The following is a 27,611-nucleotide window of genomic DNA, read 5'->3' on the forward strand; positions in this document are numbered from 1 at the left end:
GTGGCGTTATGAACCATTTTCATCAGCGATTCGCCGAGTTTGCAGTACCGATAGGAGTCAGTAGCATTGATGAAATGACAGTTTGTACCAAAGCAAGGACAAGGTCTAAGACGTCCATGCCGTCTAAGCCTGGCAAGTACGGCGTTCGGTTTTACGCGGTTGTAAGGTGAAGCTCTCTTTACGTGCACTCATTATGGGATGATTCAGCTGGAAATAGTATGCCATTCACACTAGCCGATCGCTATACGAATTTGTTTCCTACACTGCGTATCCCTCTCTACAACACGCTGCAGGTCGATGATATCTCTTTTGAGGCGGACTCAGCAACTCCAATATAAATTGCGATGGCGGGTCATCAAACACAGACTTTACGCTCTCCCTCTCCTACTGGTCATCGACTTGTCGTGTCAGACAGCTTTTACACGAGGCACACTTTTGCTCAGGCACTACTGAAATCCACCGATGGTGAAATCCATTTACTTGGTACTGTACGGATAAATCTAGTGGACAAGTGGAATAAGCCCGCTGTGATGCCTGCAATTGAGCGTGTTGAAGCTGCTGATAGTAGGAGCTGGGAGCTAGTCGCTGCTGTCGATCTGAAACCACGCTGCAAAGAAAACCGTAAAGCCCATCAAAATAGACAGCGCCGTGTGGACAAAGCAAAGCGAACTACATATGAGCCGGCAATAATTCGAGCAGAGAAAGCGGGCTACATCATCTACAAGTACTAGAAAGTTCTGTATCTCTTACACGAACGACTTAAAGGCAACACCGTCGATGCCTCCACTGCCGTCTACCTCTCCTGACGCTGTATTCTGATGTCATGGAACGTACTTGATTCAGCGCTGGACTGAAGGCCGCATACTCCACCGCCGAATCTTAATAGCCCCAACCATCGTCGCAGCATACAATATCATTAGTACTTACACCTATCTTTGATGGAGAGTCAGGCCAATGTTCATTGAGCTTCTTCGATACACAAAGCGGGATAGTACCACGAAGCTTGCCAAACTTATTGTAAAGGTAAAGGCGTCCGAGAGTTTGGCGTAGACCTGCTCAATGTTATACCATACGGTATAAGGCCGTGAAACACCTGTAGCAAATAAAGAGCCTGTAGTATTTATGAGAAACATGGAAAAGATAAAATCACTTAATTTGAAAATTGTGTCGACGAAATACCTACTTTTTCTGTGGGTGACATATTTCGTCCTTGAATTAATCCTTGTTGGGTTGTCACGTACCTAGGTAGCTTGAATTATCCTGGTAGTGCATAGGGCTTACACCAGCATACTAGCCTCAAAACCCGGATAGTAGTAGTAGCGGTATTATGCTATCGAGATTAACCAAACAGAGCTATGCTGAAGCTAATATCGAAGGTTAGGTATTTGAAAATAGTACCCAAAAGGATACTATAGTACCGTGCTAAAGATTATTACTACTACATATATTAAATACAGTACTACATGGTACAATGTAGTAGTATGACTGCTACTAACTACTATCATTTACTTTTGTAGCATCTCCTCCCTTCGGAGGCTAAGGAGCGCCGCTACGACGCGCTTTTGGACGCAGAGGAGACACGGAAAAAGACGAAGAGAGGCTTTGTGCTATTCGCCGTGTCCGTTCCTATCGCTAATGACGACAGTGTCACTGTGCGTGACGCAATGGCCGTTCAAGCTTCGATCAGTACCCCCTGTTCGGCCTTACTGTCCGAAACTACCACCTTTGTTTTGATATTGCAGATACTGCTCCCACTTATGATGTCCATATTTACAACATATGTTTCAGAGTATTATATGAAAAACGATGGGTGTATTTTCTAATGTCGGTGCAAGACTCCATTTTTAGCCTTAACATTTTACGGTACGCATTAAAACGAATAAATGTAACGCATCGATATTAACAGGGTATTAGGTAGTGGTAACATCATAAGTGGGAGCGGTATCTGTATATTCTTATGCTTTCCTCCATCATACTTCGCTACCAGCCCCATCCTCTAGTCTATTAATAAGCTTCGTACAAACTAACTACGCGTTAAGGTTTTCTAGAGAGACTACATTTACAGATTACTGCTATATGGAAGTTGCAGACTCCTGCCCCACTCTAATTAGTCGTGTTTTGAAATTAGTCATGCATTCGCGCTTTTGTCACGTCACAAATGTGGAAATTTTTTTGTTAATCTCACCAATGTGTATCAAAATGACCGGATTTGGATAGATCTCGCTGGGCTCATCATTCTAGTATGCTTTATTTAAAATTGGATCGGTAGTTTTCATAAAACGGGCAGTTAAAATCCCGAAAAATTGTGCTCTGACCTTACATGTATCACCATAATTAGTCAGGGTCAGACACTTAAGGTCTTTATTTCTTTTCATGTGAGGTATTGTGCCAAATTGCGGTGGTTCACGGCAAAAAAAAAATTGACAGCGGGTCAAAGAGGGGGGGGGCAATACCTAAGGAAAAAACTACTAGTTAGTTATATTATCATGCGCAGTCTGACTTAAACTAGAGTGGCAGGAGCCCCGCTCACAGGCGTCTCAGCGCCTGTGTACGTCAAGTGATCCTCGTCAAACTCCTTCTGCGCCTCCTGCTGCATCTTCAGGTGCTTCCAGAACATGAATATTGCCACAGGGTAGTGCAGCATCGCGATGATCATCAGGAAAAAAGACGCCTTGAACGATGCGTCATCCTCCTTACCCAGAGGCTTCGACTGAACCTAGCACAAAAGCCAACATGGCCGTGAAACAGGCCACGCTCGCTAGGAAGAATCCTCCACCGACCCACTTCTTGTTGCCCTTGCAGCAAGTGATGGCGCCCACCATCGCGACGATTGCCATCACACCGTTCGACAGACTCATGCCGCCGAATGTCATTGTGGCCGTGCCCAGGAGACCACACGACTTGTCCAGGAACTTGTCAAATTGAACAGCGTCCATGCCGGCAGCCGTGGCCAGGACCGAAACGTACGCCGTCTGCTCCTCGTCACTCACGTCACCCGCGTTGCTGTAGCCCTTGCAGATCCCATCGGACGAGTATTTGGACCACACGTCGGCGTTCAGCACCGACAAATCGTCGTACGAGGACCCGAACTTGTAGTAGAAGAAGTGGTCGAACGACGTGCCATTGGTCATCTCGCTGTCGACGCAGAAACCCAGGAGACCAGCCTTGAAGCTCGTGCTCGATACTTCCGAGGCAAGTGCCGAGCTCACGGTCTTATTCGAGCTCCGGGAAGGATGAAAGCGGCGATGTTGTAAGCCGTGGCGATGATGATCATGGCGATGGCCCCGAACGCAAACTTGCTGACCGCCATCGTGATTTGTTGTTGTTACGGTAAATGGGTGTGCTACTTTAGGGGTTTAACCGGAAGAGCAAATTGGAAAATGAGGCAGTGCGGCACAACATCCTTGAGCCGGTACCTGGTAGCTCCTGTCACTGTTTACATTTTCTACAGGCATTATAGTAGACTGATATCCATACCAGAGGCAAAAAGGCTCTTCGATGCATGTGAGCTTACAAGGAGAGAATCCAGCCCAAACTGTAAGCAATCGACACTCACCGCAGAATTGTAGTAAGCATAATTTCTGGATTCATGTGGTCTGACTATGATTACCCATGTTGATGAGGTCGAGCAACAGTGGTAAACAACAGACACAATTGTGCTTTCGACAGCTGTTCCAATCTGTTATATATTAGTGCTGTTACAGCACTGCTGTAGTATCTTACAGTGTACAAGAACCATTTATTTATTGTTACATGTAGTGCGAACGACGAAGTATTAATGCTGTTTGTGGAGACGAAATCTGGGCTAGACTAAAAGGCACATCTGTGTCGCCATTACGACAGTGCAGACTGGAGCCACTTGTTGTTTGTTCGTGGCTTCTTCAACACGAAAATCCGTGAACCACTCGATTGCGCTGTAAATTTGGTGTCGTCGCCATTGCAATCACTGCTCCAGCTCTGATGCGATTTGAATCGAGTGAGGTCCTGGATTAAAGTCCTTGAGCTGGCATCCTTTGTTTACCTCGTTTACAATGCGCACCTGTGTGTATATCGCTCGACTTTCCGTCCTAGAGATTACAGGACCCAGAGGGAACGAACTGCTAGGTAAATTCGGACATCTCGCCCACTCAGGACCTCACTCTCCAAATCTTGGCAAAGCTACACAGCGAACGACGCGAAACAAACAACATTCGCTCAATGGCGATCTCGAAACACGGATACGGCGCCATCGCCATGATCATCTTCGCCACGCTTTACAACGCCGTCGCTATGATCCTTCCAATGTGGACAGCCAACTCCACAGTCAACCCTGCGCTCACCAGTGAGATCGCCAGTACAAATTTCAAAGCGGGACTCATGAGCTTCTGTATTGACAGCGAGCTCGCCAACTGGACCACCACCTTCGACCATTGCTTCTTCTACAAGTTCGGATCTGGCTACGAAGATCTTAAGGCCATCAACGAGACGGTGTGGACCAAATACTCGGAGTACGCCACGTGCGAAGGCTACGGCAAGGCTGGAGATGTGAGTGAGGCCGAACGCTTGGCGTACGCAACGGTGCTGGCGACTGCTGCCGGTATGGACGCCACGCAGTTCGACAAGTTTTTGGACAAGTCATATAGTATTCTCGGTATGGGAACCATGACGTTCGGCGGTATGAGTATGTCGAACGGTCTGATGGTCATCATCGCGATCGTAGGCGCCATCACGTGCCGCCAAGGCGACAAGAAGTGGGTTGGTGGAGGCTTCTTCCTGGCGGGTGTGGCGGCCTTCACGGCCATGTTGACGTTCGTGCTGTGGCTGGTGCAGGCGGGTCCGTTGGGTGAGAAGGATGACACGTCGTTGAAGACAGCATTCTTCCTGATGATCATCGCGATGCTGCACTACCCGCTGGCGATGTTCATGTTCTGGAAGCACTTGCAGTTGGAGACGGGAAAGGGAAGCTCGGTGGCCTAGAAGAGAAACACTAAAGCAAAATGCTCGCTACAATTTCACAGTCCAATACACATTCTTATAGTTTGCACTACTTACACTCATAGTTTATTACGTACGGTGATACCAGATCTCTGCCTCCGGGGGTTATCTGGTCGGCATTCACTCCACGCACTGTAACGTCTCTCGTAATACTGGCCTAGACATCAGTGAGGTACAGTGTGGAGAAGCACTCGTCTTCATGGGCATCACGATGTCTCGGTCCCAGCATCAGCAACACGTGGCTCGATCTTCAACGACCGCGCAAAGCAGGCATCTCCGTCCGCGAATGGAACTGTTGAGCAGATGTGTTCCTGTACAATTAAGGAAAAGCAATATTAACCTGAAGTCATCCTGTAAATCTGTGAGCAGAACAGGCTGGACGTACCAGCACACGCTTGTCCGTCGGCAACAAGTACGGCGTCTTCTGGAACGACAGTATCTTTTGAATGAGGCCACCAATGGAACGGATCTTCTTAAAGTTGATCAGGTCTCCCTCCACTCGGTCTGGGTACTCCTGGAGTGCGAGCACGTTCTGAATGACAACGCCCATGTACGGGATCAGTGGGGGCGTCGCTTCCTTCGTGAACTTATTCAGTGATCGCGCTCCCTTCTCCGTGAGTGGAACCAACTCTTGCCATAGATCTCGCGCTTGCGGAAGGAGTCGACCCCATGTTTTCTTCAGACGGAAGATCGAGGAATCGTTTGCTGCATTCATGACTGCCATGAACCCATCGAGGTTTTGTAGGGGTGAGAGCAACACCCCAGCAACGCGAATGAAATACGCGAGGATCTCTGCACGCTGGTCCACGTCGCCTCGCATCAGAATCTGGCTGACCACCCAAATCGAGATGTGATTATGCAGCAGTCGGAGCCGCTGATACCCTGGAGTCTTCTCAGCGTTACGCTTAGACGCCAATACCTCGGACACTGGAGCATTAAATAAACGTTAAAAAAAACCGTTAGCTATCCTATCATAGCATGTTACGCCACACGCAGATATTCACCTTTGATCTTGCTGAAGAGATAATGCTGCATCAGAGTGATCTGCTGGGCAATGATGCTGGGGTCTAGATCCAAGATCCTAAAGAAAAGGGAAGAAAACAATCAGCTTAAGCGACATTCATAGCTGCAACTATGTAGTCGCACGGACATACCAAAGTCTGGCCATGCGTTGTTCCGAGGGATGCGACCGCCCCACATTCACACCTCTCGGTTGCCACGGCGTGATCGTTGTCGATCGTCCCTCCGACAGTGTCTCGAGCGTCTCTTCGGGCTTCACTACGAACGATTTCTTCGTCTCTCCAGCCTTCCACACACCAGCGAGAGACATTCGGCGTCGCATCGTTTCCGTGATAATCTCCATTCCCACCGCGGCAGCGAACAGGTCGTCGTCCAAAAACTCAAGGTTCGGGTTTGCTTGCTTCGCGGTGCAGATAAACTGCTTCAGCGACGTGTAGTCGCCTTCACAGAAAGAGAGCACCTGGAACTCCTGCACACGGTTGGACTGACAAGCCTCAGCAAACTCGGGCAACAACGACACGCTTATCCATTGCGCACACTGTGGGTCTTCCTTCGCTAGATCGTCCTCAAGAGGGACCAGCTCCGTGTACAACTCAGCGACGTAGTTACAGATGTCCATGTTGCACTCCACACTGTGCTTCAAAATCTCCACCAGCTTGTTCAAAGCACTCAAGACCATGCGTCGCACGTAGAAGCCGGCGCCTGTGTCCACTGAATACTGCTTCCACACATTTCGGAGGATGTCCACCATTTCACGATAGCTATCTCCGCCTCCACTCGACGCATAGCCACAGGACCAGATGAGCGCACTAAGCTCTTCCAGTCGGTAGTTCTCATAACGTAATAAAAGACCAGCAATAGCATCGAACGTGCCCGCAATAATCTCCTCAACTCCATCGTTCTCTTCGGTCACCAGATCTTTAATGCTCAAACTCTTCCCAGAAAGATCTTTGCGTCCTGTCAGTGACATGGGAATGTCTGCCTTTTCCACTTCATCCAAGTCTTCATCGTCGTCGTCTGAGTCGTCATCGTTATCACCCATTTCACAGTAATCATCGGCCACTGTTGAGTCACCATTCGACATATTCTCACTTGCAAGGGCGAGCGAGGAGCGACTCGCTTCGGCCATTGACACTGCCGACTGGCCATACAGATCAAACCTTTCCGCATTCGAGTCGTCGCCCATCTTGGCCAGGAGACACGCAAACAGCTCGTCACAGCCGTACAGGGCAGCATAGTGCAGAGGTGTCCGGTAAACCTCGCAAACAGCTGACACATCTGCGCCGCTCTGGACAAGATAGTTCATCGTTGAAATGACGGAGGAGTTGTCCACACGAATGCTGTTGCGTAAATCAACTGTTGTCTTCTGGTGATGATGCCGTCCATCGTGGAGAGTGTCGCCCATTAGAGACGGCACAGAAGGCGATAGAGCAGCGATTTTCTCCATGGCCATTCCGTGATCTTTAGCGACAGCAATCATTAGCGGCGTCAGCCCTTCACTCGTACGAACATCAACGTCGCAGCCTTTCCTCACGAGAAGCTCACATACACGCTGACTGGCACTAGCTGCTGCAAAATGCAGCGGTGTCTCGCCATGCAGCGTGCGAATGTCCACTTGGGCGCCATAGTCGATCAATCCTTCCACCACATTTGCTCGGCCGCTCTTCGCTGCAAGAGCAAGAGCACTCATACCACGCTGCCAGTTTCGAGCATTGAGGTCGACATTGCTATCAGCTTCCATTATCGCGTCGATTGCACCAAGATAGCCTCGTTCTGCCAGCAACATCACAGGAGTATTACCATAAATGTCAACAGTGTCGACAGGAGCTCCATGGGCGAGAAGCTTCTTTACGACTAGCACGGCCTTGTCCGAGTCGCTTAGCGTCGCCGACGCCCCATTTGCCGCTTTCGTCATGTCGCTAGACGTCGTCATCGTCGCAGGCATCATACACGGAGATCCGACCATATGCAGCGCGCTGCGTCCACATTCGCCTATCGTCTTCACCTTTGCTCCGTGCTGAAGCATGTACGACACAACGTTAAAGTGAAGCGCACTGACTGCGACATGAAGCGGCGTGTTGCTTCCACACTCATGAGCAACATAATTCACGTCCGCACCATTCGCCAGCAGCATTTGCACACTGAATACATCGCCGCGCTGACACGCGTGCATCAACGCAACGTTCCACAGCGCCTTGTTGGACGTCAGAATCTTGAAGTAACTACTTCCCGGGATGAACGCGAGTCGATGAGGAGACGCCGATTGCAGCAGTAGCGTCATGATGTCTTGGAACGGCCACAGCACCACGTTTTGACCATTCACCGTCACTAAGACAAACCCCCGCGTTATAATATTCCCAACGGCAGAATAACCGTGAGGAGATATATGCTCCACAACGGCGCCATACCGATAGGTACACTCCACCTCAAACTCCAGAACACGGCGCCAGTCTCCGTCAATCGATAGCGTAATTTGGTCCTTAAAGATGTCCTCCAGCACAGCTGGGATGCTCACATTGCTGATAAAATCCACCGCATGCGTCAAAATGTTCAGCGACGTTTCATCGTCAGGAGATCTGCCCACGGACCAGGATCCATTCAGCTCCATCAACAAGGTTTTAAGCGAGATGAGGTTTTCCAGTCCGCTATTCGACAGCACGTAGGTGAAGATCGGAATGATATCGTCAGTCTCGAGTGGCTCCAGCTCAGCGATGGTGTCGTGCTCCTCAGCATAAGTAGACTGGACCTCCTTCATCGTACTTGTGAGCACGTCATACTTGGCTGCAGGCAGCTGGACTTGGGCGATTTGCGCAAGAATTCTGGACGCCTTCCGCCATTCTTTCCACGAGACCTGGTGCACCGGGATATTGAAGTACATCTGGTCTTTGCCTTGCAGCCATCTCACCTTGCGGTTAATAGACGACTCTTCTTCGTGATATACACGACGCAAGAAAGCGTTGATTTTGCCTTGCAGTGGCACGAAAAGCACTTCTTCCACATGACGAGAGACAGCTGAGCGTAAAATATCAAGAGAGACCGGCAGCATGTCTTGTATCTTCTCTGCAGCCGTGATAGTTCCGTTCGCGTTGTCGTTTCCTGGGTCCTTAAGAGCTGCCAAGATGCGTGCGCCGTGCTCTTTCACAATGGATTCGGTCAACGTTGCGTGGAACTCGCGGAATTCACGGAGAGCGCCCGAACTTCGTGACTCGAACGAGCCAATAAAGCTTTTGAATTTGACCGCCTCGGGGGACTTGCTTGTGTGGAGCACTCGACGCAACTCGGCTACGATGCGAATACTCCTAGCGTCGATCGTACTAATGCGAATCCGATGACCCTTTGACCCATCTGATGCCTGTAGAAGGCTGCTGGCGGCTGCCGTGCCTAGCAGACCGGCCGAAGGTGGAATAGTGCTGCTATCACCACCTGACAAGCTTTGAAGCAGACACACCCAGGCGCTCGCATCGTCGTCATTAGATCCAGAGCACACAAAGGAAAAGTCCTCGCCAGCTACTTCAAAGCAGAACGGTCGCTTGGTCTCGTCCGGTTCCAGGAAGCGCACTGACATACCGTCCTGCAGATGCATCTCGCCACGTAGCTTGCCAAAGTTGCTGCCTTTGTAGTATTGCAGAGAGGCCCAGTACTCACCGGTTGCTAGATTCGTTCGCTTGATTAGTACAAAATACCGTCGCTTCCAGGTTTTCCTATAGCAATAAAAAAAATGTTAATATCAGTTCTCTTAAATAAATAAAAACACGCTCTCGTTAACGTACATAACGTTCGCCTGCTTGTATAGCCAGCCACTGCGCACCAGTTCTCGCTCGATTCGCATAGACGAGGAGTTTCTCCTTGAGCCTAGTGAGTTGCTGCTTGAGTAGCTCGATGACAATTCTGTGCTTCTCGCGGACATCCTCAGTAGCGTCTCCTGATCTGGTACTCTAACCGTCTTGCCCGCGGGGACTCGTCTCGCTGATACTCTCCATGAAAACTTTTTACTTCCCATGTGTCTGTGAGCTCTCAGCGCGTCCTCCGCTGTCTGCAACACCGGCACAAAATCGTCCTCTTCGGCGTCGTATTCGCCCAACACGACCTTCGCTTCCGCTCCTCCTTCATCGTCACTGTTCACTTCGACCACGGTTTGATCTGCGCCGTCCAATCGGAAGCCGCTGCTGTCTCTTGCCGCCTCCAACACGGGAATATCTCCGTCCGACCCTCCTCGACGTCTCGAGGTGTCCAGCGGGGGGTTATGGCGCCGTGGGGGCACATTGGACAGACCCTGGGCTCTCAAAGGCGGAAGAGGTGACGGCGGGGGTCGCTTCGAGACCTTCTGCAGCTGTACGGGGGACGATACCTCGTCCATGAGGAACGTACTGAAACTCAGCTGACCAGGGGACGCAGCGCCTCCGTTACGGTCCATATCTTGCTTCAGTACGTCGGAGGCCACTCGGTGCAGGTCCAAGGCGCTGCGGTTCATATCCTCGACGGCGCTAAGGCCGTCCGCAGTTGGGTTTACAGGTGCTTTGAGGTGCGTAGATGGGTTTTATCGTCGTTTTGCCCTCAGTCACGCACAAGACACACACGACTCAAAAACAGTAAGAGCGAGAGCGAGATATTTGCGCACGATGTCGTATACAGGAAGCACAGAAAGCGCCTGGGGGCCCGGACACAGCGTGCAGGAATACGAGCCAGCTGTGGACTCTACTTTCTTCTTGGGTTTTGCCGTCTACAATGCAGCTGTCGCGAGAATGTTATCAGAAGGTTGCACTAATGAAGCCTAAACACGACGCAAAAAACTGTTGTTCACTTGCAACAAAGTGGGGTATTCTAGCATTACAATGCTCACTTCCCAACAGCAGAAATTCTTGAGATATTTCTTTTAAAATGATGGTATGCGTGTACAATGTACTGAATAGAAGACTATTGCAAAGCCGATAGTAGCGGCGGAAGAGCTTCGATCCAGAGCTGCAACTCCAGCACCAGCTACAGGAGACAAGTCTGGTTAACAGAGCCAAGCGACGTGTGGACGATAGGTTGCCTTGCCTACGCTTCGCGACTCGGCGTCACGGGGTCAGTGATCGTCGTGGGGCCGTCGGCCGGCAGCAAAGCAGCGAAAATGATGCGAAATGCGATGCAGTGACACCAACTTCAAGGATCACGAAAGCTTTCGTCACGTCACGGATACCGGCACTGCATCCAAATGTACCAGCTTCCTGCAGAGCACCTGCAGTACGTCGGCACCCCGATCGCGACTCGGTTCGGTCATCGCATGGGGCAGCCGGAGCCAAAGTCCCAACATGACTTGTTAATATTCATTAAAAGCACTCTTGTCCAGATGCGATTCGGTGGATAGGCCTGGATCGACTACCTTCAGTGGAGTCCACATGCTACACAACAGCCTTCCGATCTTGTGGTGGCGTCCACCTCATGGCTCATGAGGGACGACTAGTGCGACCCAGTTGGCTATGATAAAAGCTGATGGAGCCCTAAGGAGCAGAGTATCCATAGGGGGGGGCAGGTCTGTCTTTTGAAAAGGCCACAGTTCCAGACTCGATCACTTTCCAATTCACCCTTTAACCTGCCATTCCAAACACACTCGAACTATGACAAAGACTCTCGCGTTCTCCACCGCTGCGCTTCTGGCAATCATCAGCGTCACCTGTGCGACTACCGCTGGGAAAGCGTCAACGAAAGCTGCTCCTTGTTGGACTTCGCGACACACGATACCCAGTTCCTCCTATTGAACAACGCGGTCGACGTGGTGGCCCAATCGACACTATTGTCCACTCTGATGAATGACTATGATCCACTTGTACTCGAGAACATCAACCTCGGGACGTTTTCCTACTCCATTCTGGGCCGTTCACGCCCATGCTTGACCACTTGAACGTGACGGGACTTGCAAATATTGTTCCGGAGCACATAAACGCTTCATCGTCGAACAGCATTGATCTCGGGGCCTATTGCACTGGTCAAGTTTCAATTGACGCTACCGTGAGCTTGACGCTGGAGGAGATTGACGCGTCCATCTCTGTCGATGTATCACTCACACTGGACAAGCCTGTACTGTCAGCGAATGTGCAGGTCGACATGTACGGCTGTGCGCCGGGTGCACCAGACTGCAAAGACATCACTCTCACCACCATTGAAGTTGCAGGTGTTGATGGTAAGTACAACACCATCATGGACTTGCTGCTGCTTCGATCCAAGTCTGCAGCTGTTCAAACAGTTGCGTTAGACTTCGACTCCATTTCCAACTCCGATTAAAGCTTCCACGGCTCTGGGCCGGTTATCTCAGCGATCACGGATGTTGTGGCAGACTTCTCGGCCGACAAGATTAACATAAAGGGCGATATCTACGACACATTTACTTCAAACATCAACGATCAATTGAAGTCGGTGGCAAACGACTACATTGCCTCAAAACTCAAGCCAAGATTCGGTGCCACTTGCGTCGAGGACTACTAAAAAAGTAGTTCAAAGTTAAGCTTTTAAACGTGTTTATGGATAACTTGAATGTCTCGTTCACCCCCCCCCCAAAACGATCACCCTGATGCCCGTTGTTATCGCCAGGTTTAGCTGGCTAAGGATAGTCCTGCGAACATGAGTGACCTCGTGTTTTTTTCGGGCTGTAGACACTGCGTTTTAGTTTCGGGGGTTCGTTTGGGACTGAAAACGTTAGACCACAGTCGCGAACGAGCCATGGATGTGATCGAGACGGACACCGCCGAAGTACAGGTAAACTCTGTAGGAGCTACCAGCTATGTGAACAGCTACAAGATCATGGATATGCTGGGCGAGGGCACGTTTTCGAAAGTTTATCTTTGCCAGAACGACGCAGGGGTTGAGTTTGTGAGTGATCAACTGTAAACGTGACGCTTGTAGTGCTTGTACATACCAACACGCAATTCTGTGGCGATCTAGGCGCTCAAGATCGTCAACAAGTCAATCCTGAAGCGCAAACGCGAGTACAAACGTGTCGACGGGAAACTTGTTCTCTCCAACGTCTTCCAGGTAGCCTGCTTCAGTTGAAAGCACCTTCTTGCCTAGATTATCAACATGCTTCGTGTGACCATCTCCAGAAAGTCCAAAAAGAGGTAGCTATCATGAAAAAGCTAGCACACTCGAACCTCGTCAGGTTGTACGAGGTCATCGATAGCCCGGCCGACGATAAATTGTTCTTGGTGCTCGAACTCATCCGCGGCGGTCAGGTCATGCACTGGGACGACAAGAAATCTCGCTATATTGCTCGCAATTCCACGACGGGTGTACTAGATAAGGAAACCGTTCGCGAGTGCATGCGTGACGTCGTCGCTGCACTAGTCTTTCGTACGCGTGTTGCTCTAAACTCATTGAAACGCCTGGACCAGCCAGCTACTAACAACTTGTTCCTTTCTGTTGCTAGTGCATCGTAACCATATCTGCCATCGCGACATCAAGCCCGAGAATATTCTTCTATCTGGTGATCGGTACAAGCTCGCTGACTTTGGAGTTGCTCATATGAATGAAGACGAACTATCAGCTGCAGCCAAAGGTGGGGATGCGGCTGCTTTAAAGCTCCGTAGTACCGAAGGGACGTATCATTTTCTCGCCCCGGAATGCACGACTGGTGACGAATATGATCCTTATCAGGTAGACGTTTGGGCGCTAGGGGTGACCATGTTCACCTTGCTATCTGGGACGCTACCATTCGGCACAAGCGTCGCATCATTGAGTGATGTGATGATGTCAATTCGCGAGGATCCGTTGGTTCTACCGCCCGATCTTGATGCTGAATGCGCTCAACTACTCACTCAGCTTTTGGAGAAGAGCCCCCACAAACGTATCACGGTTACGCTGCTCAAAACCCACCCGTGGCTCTTGGGAGCAGGTGATGAACTGATTCGAAGACCTTCGAGTCGGGAAGTGATGGTAACGCAGCAGGAGATCGAAGCTGCTTTCACACCAGTCAATAACTTTATTCTGGTGATGAAACTCAAGATGAAAATGTCGTCACGGCTCAATAACGCCCGCAAAGCGCTCGCTAACAACGTTAACGGCACTCGAGTTGATAAAGCGATGCCAGTGACAGAAAATAATTTCGTGTTTTCGTCTCAACCTGCTGAAGATAAAGGAGATAAGGAGACAAAGACGGCCGAAATGGCCCCTGGTGAATTACCACGGGTGAAGACTGATAAATTACAGAGACGGCCGAGTGGTCTTGTGGGAAATATAAGCGAGACGGTGGGCTCTCTTACTTCGACATTAACGCGTCGACTAAGAGCTATCGTACCAGCTTTCGATAGCGCAACTTCGGCCACACCGCCTCAAGCTCCGGAAATGGATTCAACAGGCAAAGCAGATGCAAATGGGCGCCCCGGGCCTAGCATGTCGACTCGCAACTCGCGCGCCATTGAAGCCTTAATCTTCGAAATGCGTACTGACATCGAGCCGTTGGCCGGAGTCGTGACAACCGAAGAAATCTGTGGTGATCTGTCGCCCGGTAGAAATGAAGCTCGGAGAACTTCTTTGGTATCGTTACTTAACAGGGACAAGTCTCCAACCAAGTCAGACGCGGGATTATCGCCGAACACACACAAACTGACAAAACGCAAGTCGGTATCCCCGACGAGCTGGGACGAAAAATGAAGACCTTAGCTTAGCTTGCTTTCCGTCCACAAAGGTAACCCAAAACGAAATCGTAGTACAGTACATGGACAATAAAAAAAAAAAAGCGTGCAATACATGGTGAACCTGAAGAGTGACCGCTCGTTCATGAGTTGGTGTCTTGGCGCTTAAATCCAAGAGAAAGTTCTTTTGGCGCCATAGCGAAACGACGACAAAGCCCCACACGATGTGAGGCCTACGTGAATAAGTCTGTGGCAGGAATGTCAATGACATTGTCATTGCAATTATTGCATGAGGTAACTAGACTTACTAGTGTCTTTATTGTACGCTCCTCCCGCGCCCAACGTGGTCCCACTGTTCAGATTTTGGCGGGACACCTTTGACACCTTAAGATACAGAGCCCTTACTTAAACCAAGTGAAAATCATTCCGCCGGCCGGGTTCATTCTTCAAATTGCTGTGTCGAGTTAAACCTTTTTTGCAAATTGTCAAGTGTTCCAGAAATGCAAACACCTGCTCTACCAGTCATTGCCACGGGCTTCGTGCGCAAGCTGTATCGCATTCTGGACCAGGAGAGTGCGGCTGTCATCGCCTGGGATGACGATGGCACGTCCTTCGTGATGCTCGACAATGACGCACTAGAGAGCCAAGTGCTGCCTCGATACTACCGCGGCCGGCTCAGCGCCTTCCGTCAGCAACTTAAAGAGCACAGCTTCGTATCCGAGACAACAGAGCAAGGACAGGAGAGATATCGCCACCGGTTCTTCCGACGTGGCTGTCCAGATATACTCAACCAGATCGCACACATGCCTTTGCCAAGGAAGAGGCCTCCTAGAAAGAAAAAGCGCAAGACTACTGCTGTGACAATTGGTACAACAAGTGACATCAAGATAGCAAAGAACCGAGCTATTAGTAGAGGGGTGCATCGAGTGGCGCCCTACCCGGTGCAACAAGAACCCGAACCAGAATTTAAACATGCTGTCGTCGACCCAGCAGCGTTGGCCGGCAATCCGTTATTTGGAGAAGAAGAGTCATTAAGCAACTTCGTGCAAGGGCTGGCTGTGGACGGGTTATCTGTACGCCCTTTAGACGCCACAGCTCCGCCAAAAGGTGAACCCATGTCTGAAGACGTAATGGAGGCTCTGTTATCGTTGCTCAGCACGTCCTTGTCAACTGACGGACGGGAAGCAAATGCTGCTGCCTCAATTGGAACTGTAAGCGCCACAGTAACGTCCACGACGAATACTGACAGCACGAGCACTACGTGCAGCATCAACAATATCTTCGCAGACGGCCGGCCACCCGTGGTTTTGCCGACATTACCGCCAGGTATCGTCGAAAACGGTCAGTTCTCCGACGAGACCTTGAACAACCTCATGCTTTGGGTGTCTGGTAAAGGGACAAGTGCATCGTGAATTAATTTTAACAGTTATTAATATCATTAATACTTATTAATAACTTGTGCTAGCATGTAAGCTATTAAAACTGCTTCAATGACATCTACATTTCAGCACGGGTACATTACCGGTATGTGCCGTTTTCATCCAATCACATATCATATGCTTCCCACCGCACTTCTTACCACTTTGGCCATGGCGGTGGGAATACCGACGGGCTTCGTGCGCAAGCTCTACCGTATCTTAGACCACGAGAGCGCGGCTATCATCAGTTGGGACGAGGGTGGTGTGTCATTTTCCGTTCATGACAGCGCTGCACTCGACGCGCAAATTTTACCGCGCTATTTTCGAGGCCGCCTCTGTGCCTTCCGCCAGCAGCTCGTGGACCATGGCTTCATGCGCGGCGACTGCGAGGAGGACGACACACGTGAAGAGTACAGACACCCAGACTTCCTCAAGGGCCAACCTGCTCGGCTGAGTAAAATCGAGCGGAAACCTAAGCGAAACGCTAAAACCCCTCGAAATTTCAATGGTGAAACTCAAAGTATGAATGTTACAACGCATGCTGTAACTTCTAAACGACCGATTTCCCTGAAGGTGACACTCAGTATGCCGCCGAGGGAAGGGAAGAAGCGACATCGAACAGAGACAACGGTCAGTGAAATACCAAAGAGATTTAAGCCGTTAACCGCCCAGACACCGCCAATTACCGCACAAAAAGTCAAGAATCCTCTGTTTTCGGACGATCCAGAGCCCGGAATTCTATCCCTAGCCAAATTCGTGGAAGGAAGCGGGTTACTCCCGGCGAGTTCGGATCTGCCGGACCCAATTAGCTATCTCAATAAAGCTGCAGATACGGCCAACGGGACATGTCAGGGAATAGATGAAGTTCGGCAAGTGGCCGGACCAGAGGGGGCCGCACCGACCGGTTCAATGTTCTCGGACGATACGGTAAAGTCGGCGTTGTTTTTTCTTGTTTCATCATCCTGCACCGGAATTGAGAGCAAAAGTGCGATCCCCACGACAGCCACGGCATTGGCGACAACTTCTGCATCGACGTTACCGACGGCAATGACAACTTCTACAACAAATTTTCTAGCGTCGCTACTTGCTTCTTCCTCGACTGGAGGCACGACAGCGACCCCGCTTGCTAAAGGCAGCAATCCTTTGTTCAGCGATTAATCAATGGATGGAGATGATGATAGTATCTGGAACATCCTGGTATCCTCGTCTGTAGACCGTGCTCGCAGCGCTATCGGCGCGATGGAATCTCCGCAGGAGAAGTTGAGACTGATTCTGGAGGAACGAGAGAAATTGGAGGAGCAGCGAATGAAAGTAGGAGCATCAACGGGACCGATTGTACCAAAAAGTTTCATGGCGACCAACCCTCCCGCGGCTGCTACGATGGACAGCTCTAAGCTTCAAAATCAGCAAAACCCTCTTTTTGCAACGGACAACGGCAATGGCACAATGGGAAGTCAAGTTGAACCTGCAGAAGATGATCTATGGAAGCTGTTAATGTCGTCCTCAATCGATTCCTTCAGACGGGTACCGGTAAATGAGATGGGACTGTAAACACAAATGCTACATGTACCTAGTTCTACCGGTATAGGATTTTTAAATTTTCTGGATTACTGGAGCATCTTGCTTTTACCTGTTGTACACTATTCATACTAAGTACAAGTATGAGTTACTCACCTGCTTGCTCATTTTGTACAGACCCGACAAAGCAAAAGTTTTCTAAAAATAAAGCAGCAGTTTGTGCAAACTTCTTGCTTCGTATTTTTCCGAATAAAACTTGTTCTCGATATCTTGTCGTGGTAAGCTTAACGATGTTTTGCCACAATTCTGCTGCTTGCACGCTATCCATACGAGTAGTTGCCAAGCTAGCAAGCAACCAGTACAAGTAATCGGATTCCAGAACGTTCGGGGTACCGGTATGTAAAATTTACATTTAATGGATATTCAATCAGAATGATTGTAAAAAGGCAGCTTGTGTTTACCTTACAATCTAATTGACCAGCTGAAGCTAATATTAAATACAAGTCAAGATGGCTCGCTCTCGTCGTTCCAGCGCCCCCACTCGCAAGCCCGCCCCGACCAAGGCTGCGCCCGTCCCTGCAAAGCAGCCTGCCGCTCCTGCCCCTACTCCGGTCAGCGCACCCGCTCCCAGTGTCAGCGGCGGTCTTCTCTCTACTGTCGCTGAGGGATTTGCGTTCGGAACGGGTAGTGCCATCGCCCGACATGGTGTGAACGCCGTCGTCGACTCCTTCAGTGGCTCCAAGGACGAGCCCGTACCTCAGCCCGTCGCTGCTGCTCCTATTGCTCCCACCACTAAGTCCTCGGCCGCCGTGTGCGCCAGCGACAGTAAGGCCTTCCTGGATTGCATCGACCGCAACTCGAACGACGTGGCAGCCTGCCAGTTCTACCTCGATGCTCTTAACCAGTGCAAACAGCAGAGTGTCAACCTGTAGAAAACCGATAGACGCGGCGTAGGCAACTTTGTAATACCTTCAATACCTTACTACACAATGATATACTACATAGTACTACCAGTAGTATCAATTTAGCCCAGCTACAGTCAAATGTGTACAGTAGTACATGTGTATTAGTGCGTCACTAAGACGCAATGAAGCGATCGACGCTATCCTGTGTATTGCCAGGATTGAGGGATGAAGATTCTACAAAAAATCGCTCCACCGTACCCATTTGTGTCGGTGCTAGACGTCGTTGGCATCCGGAACGCATCAAAGCTAGCAGAAAACATCGATTGAAGCTGCATTGTGACCGAGGTCCCTCGATTGGATCGAATGCTACGCTCCATCCTTACACCTTCTTGACGATCTGCACAATATCTTCGTCCTGTAGCTGGTGCTCCTTGCCGACTTTTTGCGGCTGGTGCTTACAGGAAGATCCCCAGACCCAGGCGTACTTAAAATCCTTGAGCAGTGACTTGTGAATACGCTGGCAAAAATTCTCGACCGTCGGGTTCTCCTCGTGTAGAATAACAGGCGCGTTGTAGTCGGGCAGTTTGCCTCGCGGTTTCGTGTAGATGCGGATCATGTGACAGTAGTCCCAGATCGTTTCCAGCAACTCGTCCAGATTCCATCCGTGGTGGGCTGAGATCACGACGTTGTGTGGGATCTGGTCAATGATGGTCAGCTCCTCAATCGTGAGCTGGTCGATCTTGTTAAGCACGTACAGGCACGGAATGTACACGCGATTGCCCTCGATCTGGTCGATGAATTCGTCTACTGTCACATCGGCACGCAGTGTCACATCGGCGTTGTGGATCTTGTACTCGTGCAGGATCTGGTAGACCGTGTCGGCGTCCAGTTCGGTCTGTGGGACGGTAGTCTGGAAGTTAACACCACCACGCTCTTTGCGACGGAAAACCATGTTGGCTGGCTTCTTATTGAGGCGAATACCGAATCCCTCGAGCTCGAACTCGATGAGTTTCTTGTGTGTGGCAGGTTTCATGGCGTCCAGCACGATGAGAATGACGTTGCAAGTACGAGCTGTACCGATGACCTGTCGACCGCGACCTTTACCGTCCTTGGCACCCTCAATAATACCGGGAAGGTCGAGGATTTGGATGCGAGCGCCGCGGTAGTTGAGCGTTCCAGGGATGGCTGTGAGCGTTGTGAACTCGTAGGACGCCGACTCGGAAAAAGTGCCAGTGAGTTTAGTCAAAAGTGTGGACTTGCCCACGGAGGGGAAGCCTACGAGCCCAACGCGCGTATCGCCGGCCTTGTTGACGTCGAAGCCTTCGCCTGCACCGCCACCGCCAGACTTGGAGCCGGCGTCCGTCACTTCGCGGCGCAACTTGGCGATCTTGGCCTTGAGTAGACACAGGTGCTTCATGGTGGCCTTATTCTTCTGCGTACGAGCATACTCGGCCTCCAGCTCGGCGATCTTGGCCATCGCGGACGACATGGCTGCCTACGTAGATCTCTATCTCGGCACTGGTAGTGGGAGGATAGGCAAGTGGCAACGGATGGCCGAGCAGCTACGAAACCCAGAATAGCGAATCATCTTCACCCAAAGTTAATAAGTTTCGGCTTCAAGTATTATTTAAGCAAGGTGTATTCGATTAGATAGGCTGAAGCCCAAAACAGAAACTGATTAGCGCAGTATCGGGAGCAGAGTCTTGTGCTGCTCGTCGAAGGCGCAGCTCTCGACCGTATCGGAGACCGCACGGCCACAGCAGCGCCCACAACAGGAGCCTAGAGGCGGACACACATTTGGAGGAAGCTCGCAGATTAATGGGGTCCAACCGTCTGCTGCAGAAAAGCGGGCGCGGGCGGCTGACGCAGCGGAAGCTCGCATGGGAGACTGGCGTCAGGGTGGCCACGCAGACCCGGACAAGGCGCGTAGCATCGCACAGCGCCGCGAGAAGGACGATCTGCTGGCCAAAATTTATAACAGATACACGACATTGGGACGCGAGCCGCCCATCGGACTGCCCTCCTGCGACCTGGATCAACTGCGTCGCCACCTTGGGACACTGCGCTGATTGAACGAGGTCGGGCACATTCATCAGAATATGTTTGTCGATTAATGAAGGCGACCGCGATGCAGTCAATTCCTCCTTAACCGTTTGTACGGAGGCGTGCATTCCTTCCGGGTGCAGTGATCGTGGCTCCAGTGTTGAGGTCCTCAACTTGACGAGCTCCTGGCTCTTTGGCGGGTTTGTAACAAGGCGAACGTTGTGCTACCGGTCGTGGTGGCATTATCCTGGTGTTACTGTACCTTAATTAACGTTTACGCTTCGTACGCTGCAGATCATGTTTGCCTCAATATGCGGTTGATGTGGTGGTAAGGGCCTAGCAATGTCTGTCAAGAGATACACTGTACTTCCTCTCTCAACTGTACTACGATATACAAGTACTACTACAAGTAGTATTTGCTCTTCTTGCCCCGAGCATCGACTTGCGGTCGGTGTTTTCATTTCCTTTTAAGTCTGTCTGTCCTCTGTCGTCTGAGCGCAAGACACTTTTGTAAGTTTTGCTCGCTAGTCGAGGAAATAATTAAACAAATCGCTAAGAGATACGAGCCCTACGCAGCGCGAATACTCGTCCACGCACACAAAGCGATGCGCCTTGCACGCAGCGAACCGCTCGAATATCATATGCAACGTGTCAGTCTTGTAGCATAAATGTAAACCTTCTCCGACGTTGCCCTGCAGCAGCACAAATTGCGGTCAGTCTACACATTTCCACTGCAATACACTACAGTAGTCGACTTATAGGCCCACCTCAGCAGCTTGGATCCTTAGAATTTCCCCCACGGGCATGTCTAACTGGGTAAGTGACCGGTCCTTCACCAACTCGGTGACGTTCGATACACAATAAATATTCACAACAACGCCTGGCACCAATAACAGCGGTGAGTCCACCACCACAGCATTCATGCATTGAAAAAAAAACACTAGCCAACTCTTACCACTTGGATCCACTATCGGCACCGCCGAGACCCTCCGTTCAATTAAAGTGTGCAGCACGCGAATAAGCGGCATATCTTCAGGAACAGTCACGAAGCCGCTGTAGACGCCAATGCCTAGATCGAAGATGGGCTGGTCGAACAGTCTGCGTTGCTCACGGAAGGTGGCTACAAGGTATTCCAAAATCCCGCTGTGCGTGATGACAGCCAAGACCGAGTTCTGGGTCGGGTCTGCTACGGGAAGTCTATGAAGCCGATTGTCGCGAAGCATCTTGCAAACGTCGTAGAGGTTGTGCTCTGGTGTGACCGACACCATTTCTTCCCGAGTTGGTGCCATGGACAGGGATCGCGGGATTGCTATAGCAACGCAGACAGCAGCATTAAGCTAAAGAAACAGTCCTGCAGCAATAAACTACTCATCCAGCAGCTTACCTCTCCAGGATACGATACTGTGCTCTGCTAGCTCGTTCATGGGCGACCCACGGATGTAGAAATGACGCAAGATGTTGACAAAATCGGTAGCCGTGAACATACCCACAAATTTTCCCTGTTCGGCGTCCCAAATGGGCACCGACTTGATGTCTAGTGGCAGCAAAATACAGAAATTAGTCAGCATAATTTCACATCCTGCTTGGTGTGTGTGCGTACCGTGCTCTACCAGTGCGAAAAAGGCGAGGTTGATGGGGATCTTGACGTCAAATACCACGACCTTGCCACTGTTCTTGATGACGTCGTAGCACTGCGTCTCTCTCAGAAAGGCGGCAACGACGCGCTTACCTTCCTTTACGATATCCACGACAGAAGCCTGCGATAAATTGAGTGCAGACGACGAGTTGGAGCGGTCCGAGTCGCTCATGGACTGGTCCTCGTCGCCCTGAAGTTGTGGCGGTAGCGATACGTGGGTACGCGGTATGAGTCCGTTCGATCCAGTCATGGCGTGCAAATTAGCATTGGCGGTATCGCTGAAGCCCGAGGTGGAGCTGTGCGGGGCTGGTGGCGGCGCGTCGTCCCGCGAGGAGGCGTAGTATCCGTCATGGGACATCCCTCCGTCGCCTCGTTTTCTCTTGCGGTCCGCGAGCGTGGTGGTGGCAGGAAGGACGGACGCAGGGGGGAGAGATACGTCCGTGGGGCACGCGCAAAGAGAGAAGGCGAAGAGTGTTGGCGCAGTTTACACACTCAAAGACTCCGCTGGAAGGGGGCCTTTGGCTCAACTAGGGGTTTTCCCAAGTAGGCATAGTAAAGATTAGATAGCTATGTTTTGACCAATGATATGGATTTGAGGACGGTGAAATAGTTCGTGTTGGGTAAAGTACCGGTAGGTAATTCATTGATTATTTACATGGCGACCCCGAGGTCGTTGAAGGTGGGTGGTCCAGCAGACTTAAGTTGCATCGGCAGGAGAATATTATCTCCTTGGTTGATCATACTGAGCTGAGATGCCGGTTAAAACGTAGCGAAATGGAATTGGACTTCAAGCTTACCAAGGCAGTTTTGACAGGGCTCTTTGATTTTTACTGTTAGAACAGCGCAAACAGGATTCTGAACTTGTCTTTCGAGAAGAGAAATATCGACAGACTCGCAACAGCATCTTATCCAGACAAGCACTTGAGTTTGTCGTTTCACGGAGCTAGCTATACATAGTTGCTGCTTGTGCAGAAGGAAAATGACCGACCACTCTGACTTGCATTGTCAGCTCTGTACAACTGCCCGTTCCGTCGCATGCCCCGAGAAAATACAGGCAGCAATATAATTCACTTAGAAGCGGCGAGTACACAGAGATTGCAAGATGTTGGATCGGCTCGCAGAGATCAAAGGCAAGTCCCCTCCGGGAGATCAGGTCGCCATTGATGTTGAGGTGCGTGTTCCGTGATATTAGGGTTCCAGTCTCATGTCGTGGAAAGCTAACGATGCTTTGTAAATGGGTGACCATAGAGGTGAAGCACAGTTCTAAAAGCTATCGGCTCTGATTTCTATAATTCTACTCGTAGTTCGTTACCAATATCGATTCTTATGTCTGTTTAGCCGTGGCGTCGTTCGTCCCAAGTTCATGGAGGTGTTTTTTAAGGATGTCGAGGAAATGCAGATGGACCTCGCCAATATAAGGTCCACTTGCTGCTTTGTACCTCATTCTCTTTAGTGCTATTAACACTCGCAGTGCTCTCGCCTTCTCATCGATACAGCCTCGCTTCGCAGCAGATCACGGAGTTAAACAGCAAAGCCATCCTTGCGACGTCAAATACTGAAGAGCAAGGTAAAAACGTATGGCCCAGCCTTTTTTTAAACTCTAACCGCGCCGCTAACCGTCCGTGCATCCTTCCAGCCATTAGTACCGAGCTCGGGATCGTGATTGAGACCACGAATAAACTAGCTGCTCATGCCAAGGGACTACTGGAGCGGCTGAAGAAAGAGTCAGCTGAGAGGAAGAAGGACAAGAACACGCCTCTGTCTGAAGTCCGGTATGCTCGAATGTGGAATTTACAAACTTCGGGGGCTTTACAAATTGCTATATCATATTTAGAATCCGTGACAACATGTGCGCTACCCTGACCAAGAAGTTCATGGATGCCATGAAGGAGTACCAGAAGGCTCAACAAAAATACAAGAGTGATATGAAGAACAAGGTTAAGCGGCAGGTACAGATCGTGAAGCCCGACGCATCCGAGGCAGAGATCGATGCAGTTATGCGCTCTGGAGATCCTGGATCTATCTACAAAAGCGCCATTCTGCAGGGTGGGGCAGCCGAATCCATCACCGACGTTTTCCTCCACTGCCAGGACAAGTACCAGGACGTGCTCAAGCTGGAGCAGAGTGTGGCAGAGCTGCATCAAATGTTCCTGGACTTGGCGCTGTTGGTGGAGCAGCAGGGTGAACTGCTGGACCAGATAGACTATCAAGTACGCACAGCCGCCAACTACGTGGAGCAGGGCAACAAGGAGGTACAGAAGGCCATCAAGCACCAGAAGTCATACCGCAAGAAGATGTGCTGTCTGCTCGGCATCGGTGTTTCCATTCTCGTGGCGATCGTTGTCATCGCAATGGTACTTAAGAAGGCGTCGTAGTGCGATATGCAAGCTAAGTATTATGTTGGTGCAGGTCTGTAGTGACTACAGCAGTTTTACCAAGCAAATCTACCGTTATACATTGGTATTTTCAAATGTCAAAATTTCAGGGCTAAATAACGAGTGCTTAAGTTTAAATTTTCGGCAATTAAACCAACCCAAATATTTTTAAGTTTTTTACTGGTTCGAATGGTTATATTGTCGTGCACTTGCCATGGTCGCTCGATGGTACTCGCCGCAAGTAGCTAAATGGGTGGCTATCGTGGTGCTTGAACACGTGTGGAAGGCACAGTTTTCTACTAGTAGAAGTTCATTTCCAATTTCAACAAGAATTCTGGGCACACTTGAAGAAGCATTCGGAAGGCTCGTACCGGTATAAATAGGTACTTAGGGCCGTTCCGAACCGGGATTGCAATCCCAGGAACGTTCTGTGATTGGCCAATTCAGAGTCGAGATAAGGGTAACTTTCTTGATTAGACAATCGCTGCGATCTGACCTTGGGATTGCAAGCAGGGCTGGATCTTCGGATTTTATCGCAGCGAAGAAGATGAATGTTCTCGCAAGTTGGACAGAGGGCCCGAGAAAAGCTGCTGCTAGCCGCCGTCGCTGCCTACTGCTGATAGCTGGATCTCTTGCTGCTCTTCCCCCTGGCCAAGGCCAATGTTTCAAGCGTAGACGGTTGGAGTGGCCTGTGTACAAGCAAACCCTACTATTAGAAGGACAGTTCCAGCGCTGTTACAGGATGGATGTGGAGTCGTTCGAGCACCTCTTGCTACTGCTGCGACCTGCTCTCGCTCGTGACGACCTCCAGTCATCTCGACGGACGGGTATCAAACCTGTCACCCCCGAAAATAGGCTCCATATAACAATTTCGTGGCTAGTAGGAAGTAATTATCACACTACTCGTGGTCTCGCCGGTACTTCGGTTTCTGGGTTTTACGACATCATACACGAGGTCATGGCTGCGATTTGCGAGTGTCCCCAGCTTCGTATTCGCTCACCCGTGGAATCAGAGGATCGAATCCAGGAATTAGCAGACGGATTTTCCAGCATTAGCACAGACAAGATATTAAGCGGTTGTGCGGGTTGTATTGACGGCTGGTTGTGCCAAATTAGAGCCCCAAGCGCAAAAGAGGTACCTGATGTGGCTGCGTTTTATTCTGGACACTATCAAATGTATGGTCTAAACGTACAAGCTCTCTGTGACTCGTTGTGCCGCTTCACGGGCTATTGCTTCGATTCTCCCGACAAGGTGGGCGACTCCATCGCGTTCAAGAAGTGGAAGCTGAGCAAGGACATCATGAAGCTGCCACTTGGGTTTTATATCGTTGGTGATAATGCGTACCCATTATCGAACTCGCTACTTGTGCCTTTTACCAAGTTGGAGTTGAAGGGCAGGCAGTATTCTGACTTCAATTTTTATCTCAGCCAACTACGCATTCGTATCGAGATGTCATTTGGATTATTGGTGAACAAGTGGCAAATATTTCAGCGACCACTTGTCGTGGACTTCAAGAACGTTGGCCGCGTAATTAAAACGTGTATGAAGCTTCACAACTTCTGCATCAATCGAAGAATAAAAGCTGAGAACACAACAACTAGTCTTCACGCTGTTTCAGCAGCGTACCATAATCTCCCTGAAAGCTCATACCAGCCAACAGACAACTACGAATCGGATGATTTGCGCAGCGATGCCCAAGGTCGCATACTTCGTCAAGTGATCGTGAGCCACATCCAGAATTTTAACCTCAGACGCCCCCGCGTGCGCTAACCACAAATCGCTTCAAAGAAACCCGTTCAGCACTTCGTACTCAAGCTCGTCAATCTTCTGCTCCAGCACCAGCCTCTTTTGTTCTCGGCCTGCCAGTTCAAGGCCAACTGCCGACGCATCAATGCCCTTGCTGATATACTCGCGTCGAAGCTCTTTCAAGCGCTCTATCGCCGTCATACTTCGGTCCAGCATCGCAGTTAGTGTCGAGAGCTTGTGAGTAGCTTGCTGTTGTTGAATAAATAATTTCTGCTCCAACCACGTATCTTCTTGTGCTTTGCTGATCTCGTTCTCTAGAAGTTCGTGTACTGATTTCAGTAGGTCGGCAACGACGTTTGCATTTGAGGATTTGCGTCGCTTCCGGTTTTGTGCTGTATTCTTTTGTTGGTCACCTTCTTTTGTCGAGTCGTCTTCATTGTCTGCATAAACGTTGGGCTGCGCAAAATTCTCTTCCTGCTTTGGCGGTGCTCACACCACCGATCCACGTAATAGACATCTGTCCGTCCATTGCAATAATCCCAGAAGTCTTGACCATTTTGACCCGATACTTTGGATCCTGCTTCCGCTCGTGCAAAGTTGCTGCTTGCTTCTTTCCACATTCGCTGGAGTTTTGCAGCTGAATGTGCCATCACAACCGAAGGATCGATGCCTTCAAAAACCTCATCGTCGGAGATTAGCGTGTCAAACTCGTTGTTGTCAGATCCAAATTCCGTTGCTACGTCAGTCCAGAATGTAGATCCACCTTGATCCAGCTCTTCACGGCGCAGCTGATGTCCAGTCTCCAAGAATGTATCAAAGAAGCGATCGGAAAACAGCACATTTAGCAGGCGGAACATGCAGTTCTTCGTCCGTTTCACCTCTTCTTCGCGTGAGCTAGTCGCTCTCTTACGCTGTTGGCGGACCAGAAGCTCAACACCGTCTTTGATTGTATCCCAGGCAGAGAGGAGCTTCACGCGGTCTTGCTTACATGTATTCTTGACTACGTTCAACTTACGCGCGGTGCATTCAAGCTTGAGCTGGTCTGACGTCCAGTCAGCATAGTCCTCAGATGTCGGCGGCTGGATAGTACGCTTGCGAGCGCTCTGCGGTGCGGTAACAGACCACTTCGAGCTTGTTAGAGCTGTCGCCATGTTGCTTTTGCCAAATGCAACTTCGTGTAGATGTACCCGAGAATTGGTACACGAGTTGTCGGTGGAGCGCCATCCGGCTCGGAACGACCAGATCGCGATTTCACCTATTTCCCCCTATTCACTCCGGATCGCGATCCGTGCGATCCTGGTTCGGAACGGCCCTTAAGCACATGTAAGTACAGTGTAAGGTAAAGTGCAAATATTGTGCATTCCGACCAAAT

General features: G+C 50.2%; 13 protein-coding genes across 13 annotated transcripts; 7 read left to right on the forward strand and 6 right to left on the reverse strand.

Annotated features, from left to right (window-relative positions):
* Window positions 1–2,500: 2,500 nt before the first annotated feature.
* On the reverse strand, window positions 2,501–3,310 carry PITG_17385 (uncharacterized protein; the record flags this gene model as incomplete). Its single annotated transcript, XM_002896659.1, has 3 exons — window positions 2,501–2,710; window positions 2,754–3,177; window positions 3,297–3,310. 3 exons carry the CDS (start codon window positions 3,308–3,310, stop codon window positions 2,501–2,503), a joined length of 648 nt encoding a protein of 215 aa, XP_002896705.1.
* Window positions 3,311–4,578: 1,268 nt separating this feature from the next.
* PITG_17386 (uncharacterized protein) lies at window positions 4,579–4,956 on the forward strand (the record flags this gene model as incomplete). Its single annotated transcript, XM_002896660.1, has 1 exon — window positions 4,579–4,956. One exon carries the CDS (start codon window positions 4,579–4,581, stop codon window positions 4,954–4,956), a length of 378 nt encoding a protein of 125 aa, XP_002896706.1.
* A 57-nt stretch (window positions 4,957–5,013) lies between these two features.
* On the reverse strand, window positions 5,014–9,339 carry PITG_17387 (ras-specific guanine nucleotide-releasing factor, putative; the record flags this gene model as incomplete). Its single annotated transcript, XM_002896661.1, has 6 exons — window positions 5,014–5,285; window positions 5,360–5,901; window positions 5,979–6,055; window positions 6,129–6,972; window positions 7,069–9,276; window positions 9,336–9,339. The coding sequence occupies 6 exons, from the start codon at window positions 9,337–9,339 to the stop codon at window positions 5,181–5,183; spliced, it is 3,780 nt and encodes a 1,259-aa protein (XP_002896707.1).
* A 391-nt stretch (window positions 9,340–9,730) lies between these two features.
* PITG_17388 (uncharacterized protein) lies at window positions 9,731–10,465 on the reverse strand (the record flags this gene model as incomplete). Its single annotated transcript, XM_002896662.1, has 2 exons — window positions 9,731–10,372; window positions 10,436–10,465. The coding sequence occupies 2 exons, from the start codon at window positions 10,463–10,465 to the stop codon at window positions 9,731–9,733; spliced, it is 672 nt and encodes a 223-aa protein (XP_002896708.1).
* Window positions 10,466–11,591: 1,126 nt separating this feature from the next.
* On the forward strand, window positions 11,592–12,226 carry PITG_17389 (uncharacterized protein; the record flags this gene model as incomplete). Its single annotated transcript, XM_002896663.1, has 4 exons — window positions 11,592–11,642; window positions 11,720–11,849; window positions 11,966–12,158; window positions 12,199–12,226. The coding sequence occupies 4 exons, from the start codon at window positions 11,592–11,594 to the stop codon at window positions 12,224–12,226; spliced, it is 402 nt and encodes a 133-aa protein (XP_002896709.1).
* Window positions 12,227–12,690: 464 nt separating this feature from the next.
* On the forward strand, window positions 12,691–14,766 carry PITG_17390 (protein kinase; the record flags this gene model as incomplete). The annotated part of the gene is made up of 4 exons (XM_002896664.1): window positions 12,691–12,840; window positions 12,913–13,002; window positions 13,071–13,317; window positions 13,394–14,766. The coding sequence occupies 4 exons, from the start codon at window positions 12,691–12,693 to the stop codon at window positions 14,614–14,616; spliced, it is 1,710 nt and encodes a 569-aa protein (XP_002896710.1).
* A 331-nt stretch (window positions 14,767–15,097) lies between these two features.
* PITG_17391 (uncharacterized protein) lies at window positions 15,098–16,009 on the forward strand (the record flags this gene model as incomplete). The annotated part of the gene is made up of 2 exons (XM_002896665.1): window positions 15,098–15,762; window positions 15,865–16,009. 2 exons carry the CDS (start codon window positions 15,098–15,100, stop codon window positions 16,007–16,009), a joined length of 810 nt encoding a protein of 269 aa, XP_002896711.1.
* Window positions 16,010–17,062: 1,053 nt separating this feature from the next.
* On the forward strand, window positions 17,063–17,566 carry PITG_17392 (uncharacterized protein; the record flags this gene model as incomplete). The annotated part of the gene is made up of 2 exons (XM_002896666.1): window positions 17,063–17,160; window positions 17,242–17,566. The coding sequence occupies 2 exons, from the start codon at window positions 17,063–17,065 to the stop codon at window positions 17,564–17,566; spliced, it is 423 nt and encodes a 140-aa protein (XP_002896712.1).
* Window positions 17,567–18,013: 447 nt separating this feature from the next.
* PITG_17393 (uncharacterized protein) lies at window positions 18,014–18,577 on the forward strand (the record flags this gene model as incomplete). The annotated part of the gene is made up of 1 exon (XM_002896667.1): window positions 18,014–18,577. One exon carries the CDS (start codon window positions 18,043–18,045, stop codon window positions 18,463–18,465), a length of 423 nt encoding a protein of 140 aa, XP_002896713.1.
* A 222-nt stretch (window positions 18,578–18,799) lies between these two features.
* On the reverse strand, window positions 18,800–19,948 carry PITG_17394 (developmentally-regulated GTP-binding protein 1; the record flags this gene model as incomplete). Its single annotated transcript, XM_002896668.1, has 1 exon — window positions 18,800–19,948. The coding sequence occupies one exon, from the start codon at window positions 19,925–19,927 to the stop codon at window positions 18,818–18,820; it is 1,110 nt and encodes a 369-aa protein (XP_002896714.1).
* Window positions 19,949–20,908: 960 nt separating this feature from the next.
* PITG_17395 (5'-AMP-activated protein kinase subunit gamma, putative) lies at window positions 20,909–22,652 on the reverse strand (the record flags this gene model as incomplete). Its single annotated transcript, XM_002896669.1, has 5 exons — window positions 20,909–21,173; window positions 21,249–21,361; window positions 21,437–21,790; window positions 21,866–22,015; window positions 22,082–22,652. The coding sequence occupies 5 exons, from the start codon at window positions 22,473–22,475 to the stop codon at window positions 21,006–21,008; spliced, it is 1,179 nt and encodes a 392-aa protein (XP_002896715.1).
* Window positions 22,653–23,219: 567 nt separating this feature from the next.
* PITG_17396 (syntaxin, putative) lies at window positions 23,220–24,492 on the forward strand (the record flags this gene model as incomplete). The annotated part of the gene is made up of 5 exons (XM_002896670.1): window positions 23,220–23,299; window positions 23,456–23,536; window positions 23,614–23,684; window positions 23,754–23,889; window positions 23,952–24,492. 5 exons carry the CDS (start codon window positions 23,220–23,222, stop codon window positions 24,490–24,492), a joined length of 909 nt encoding a protein of 302 aa, XP_002896716.1.
* Window positions 24,493–26,648: 2,156 nt separating this feature from the next.
* PITG_17398 (uncharacterized protein) lies at window positions 26,649–27,096 on the reverse strand (the record flags this gene model as incomplete). The annotated part of the gene is made up of 2 exons (XM_002896671.1): window positions 26,649–26,670; window positions 26,738–27,096. 2 exons carry the CDS (start codon window positions 27,094–27,096, stop codon window positions 26,649–26,651), a joined length of 381 nt encoding a protein of 126 aa, XP_002896717.1.
* Window positions 27,097–27,611: the final 515 nt, after the last annotated feature.

The sequence above is a fragment of the Phytophthora infestans genome, genomic scaffold, assembly GCF_000142945.1.
Source record: "Phytophthora infestans T30-4 supercont1.54 genomic scaffold, whole genome shotgun sequence".
NCBI lineage: Eukaryota > Oomycota > Peronosporomycetes > Peronosporales > Peronosporaceae > Phytophthora > Phytophthora infestans.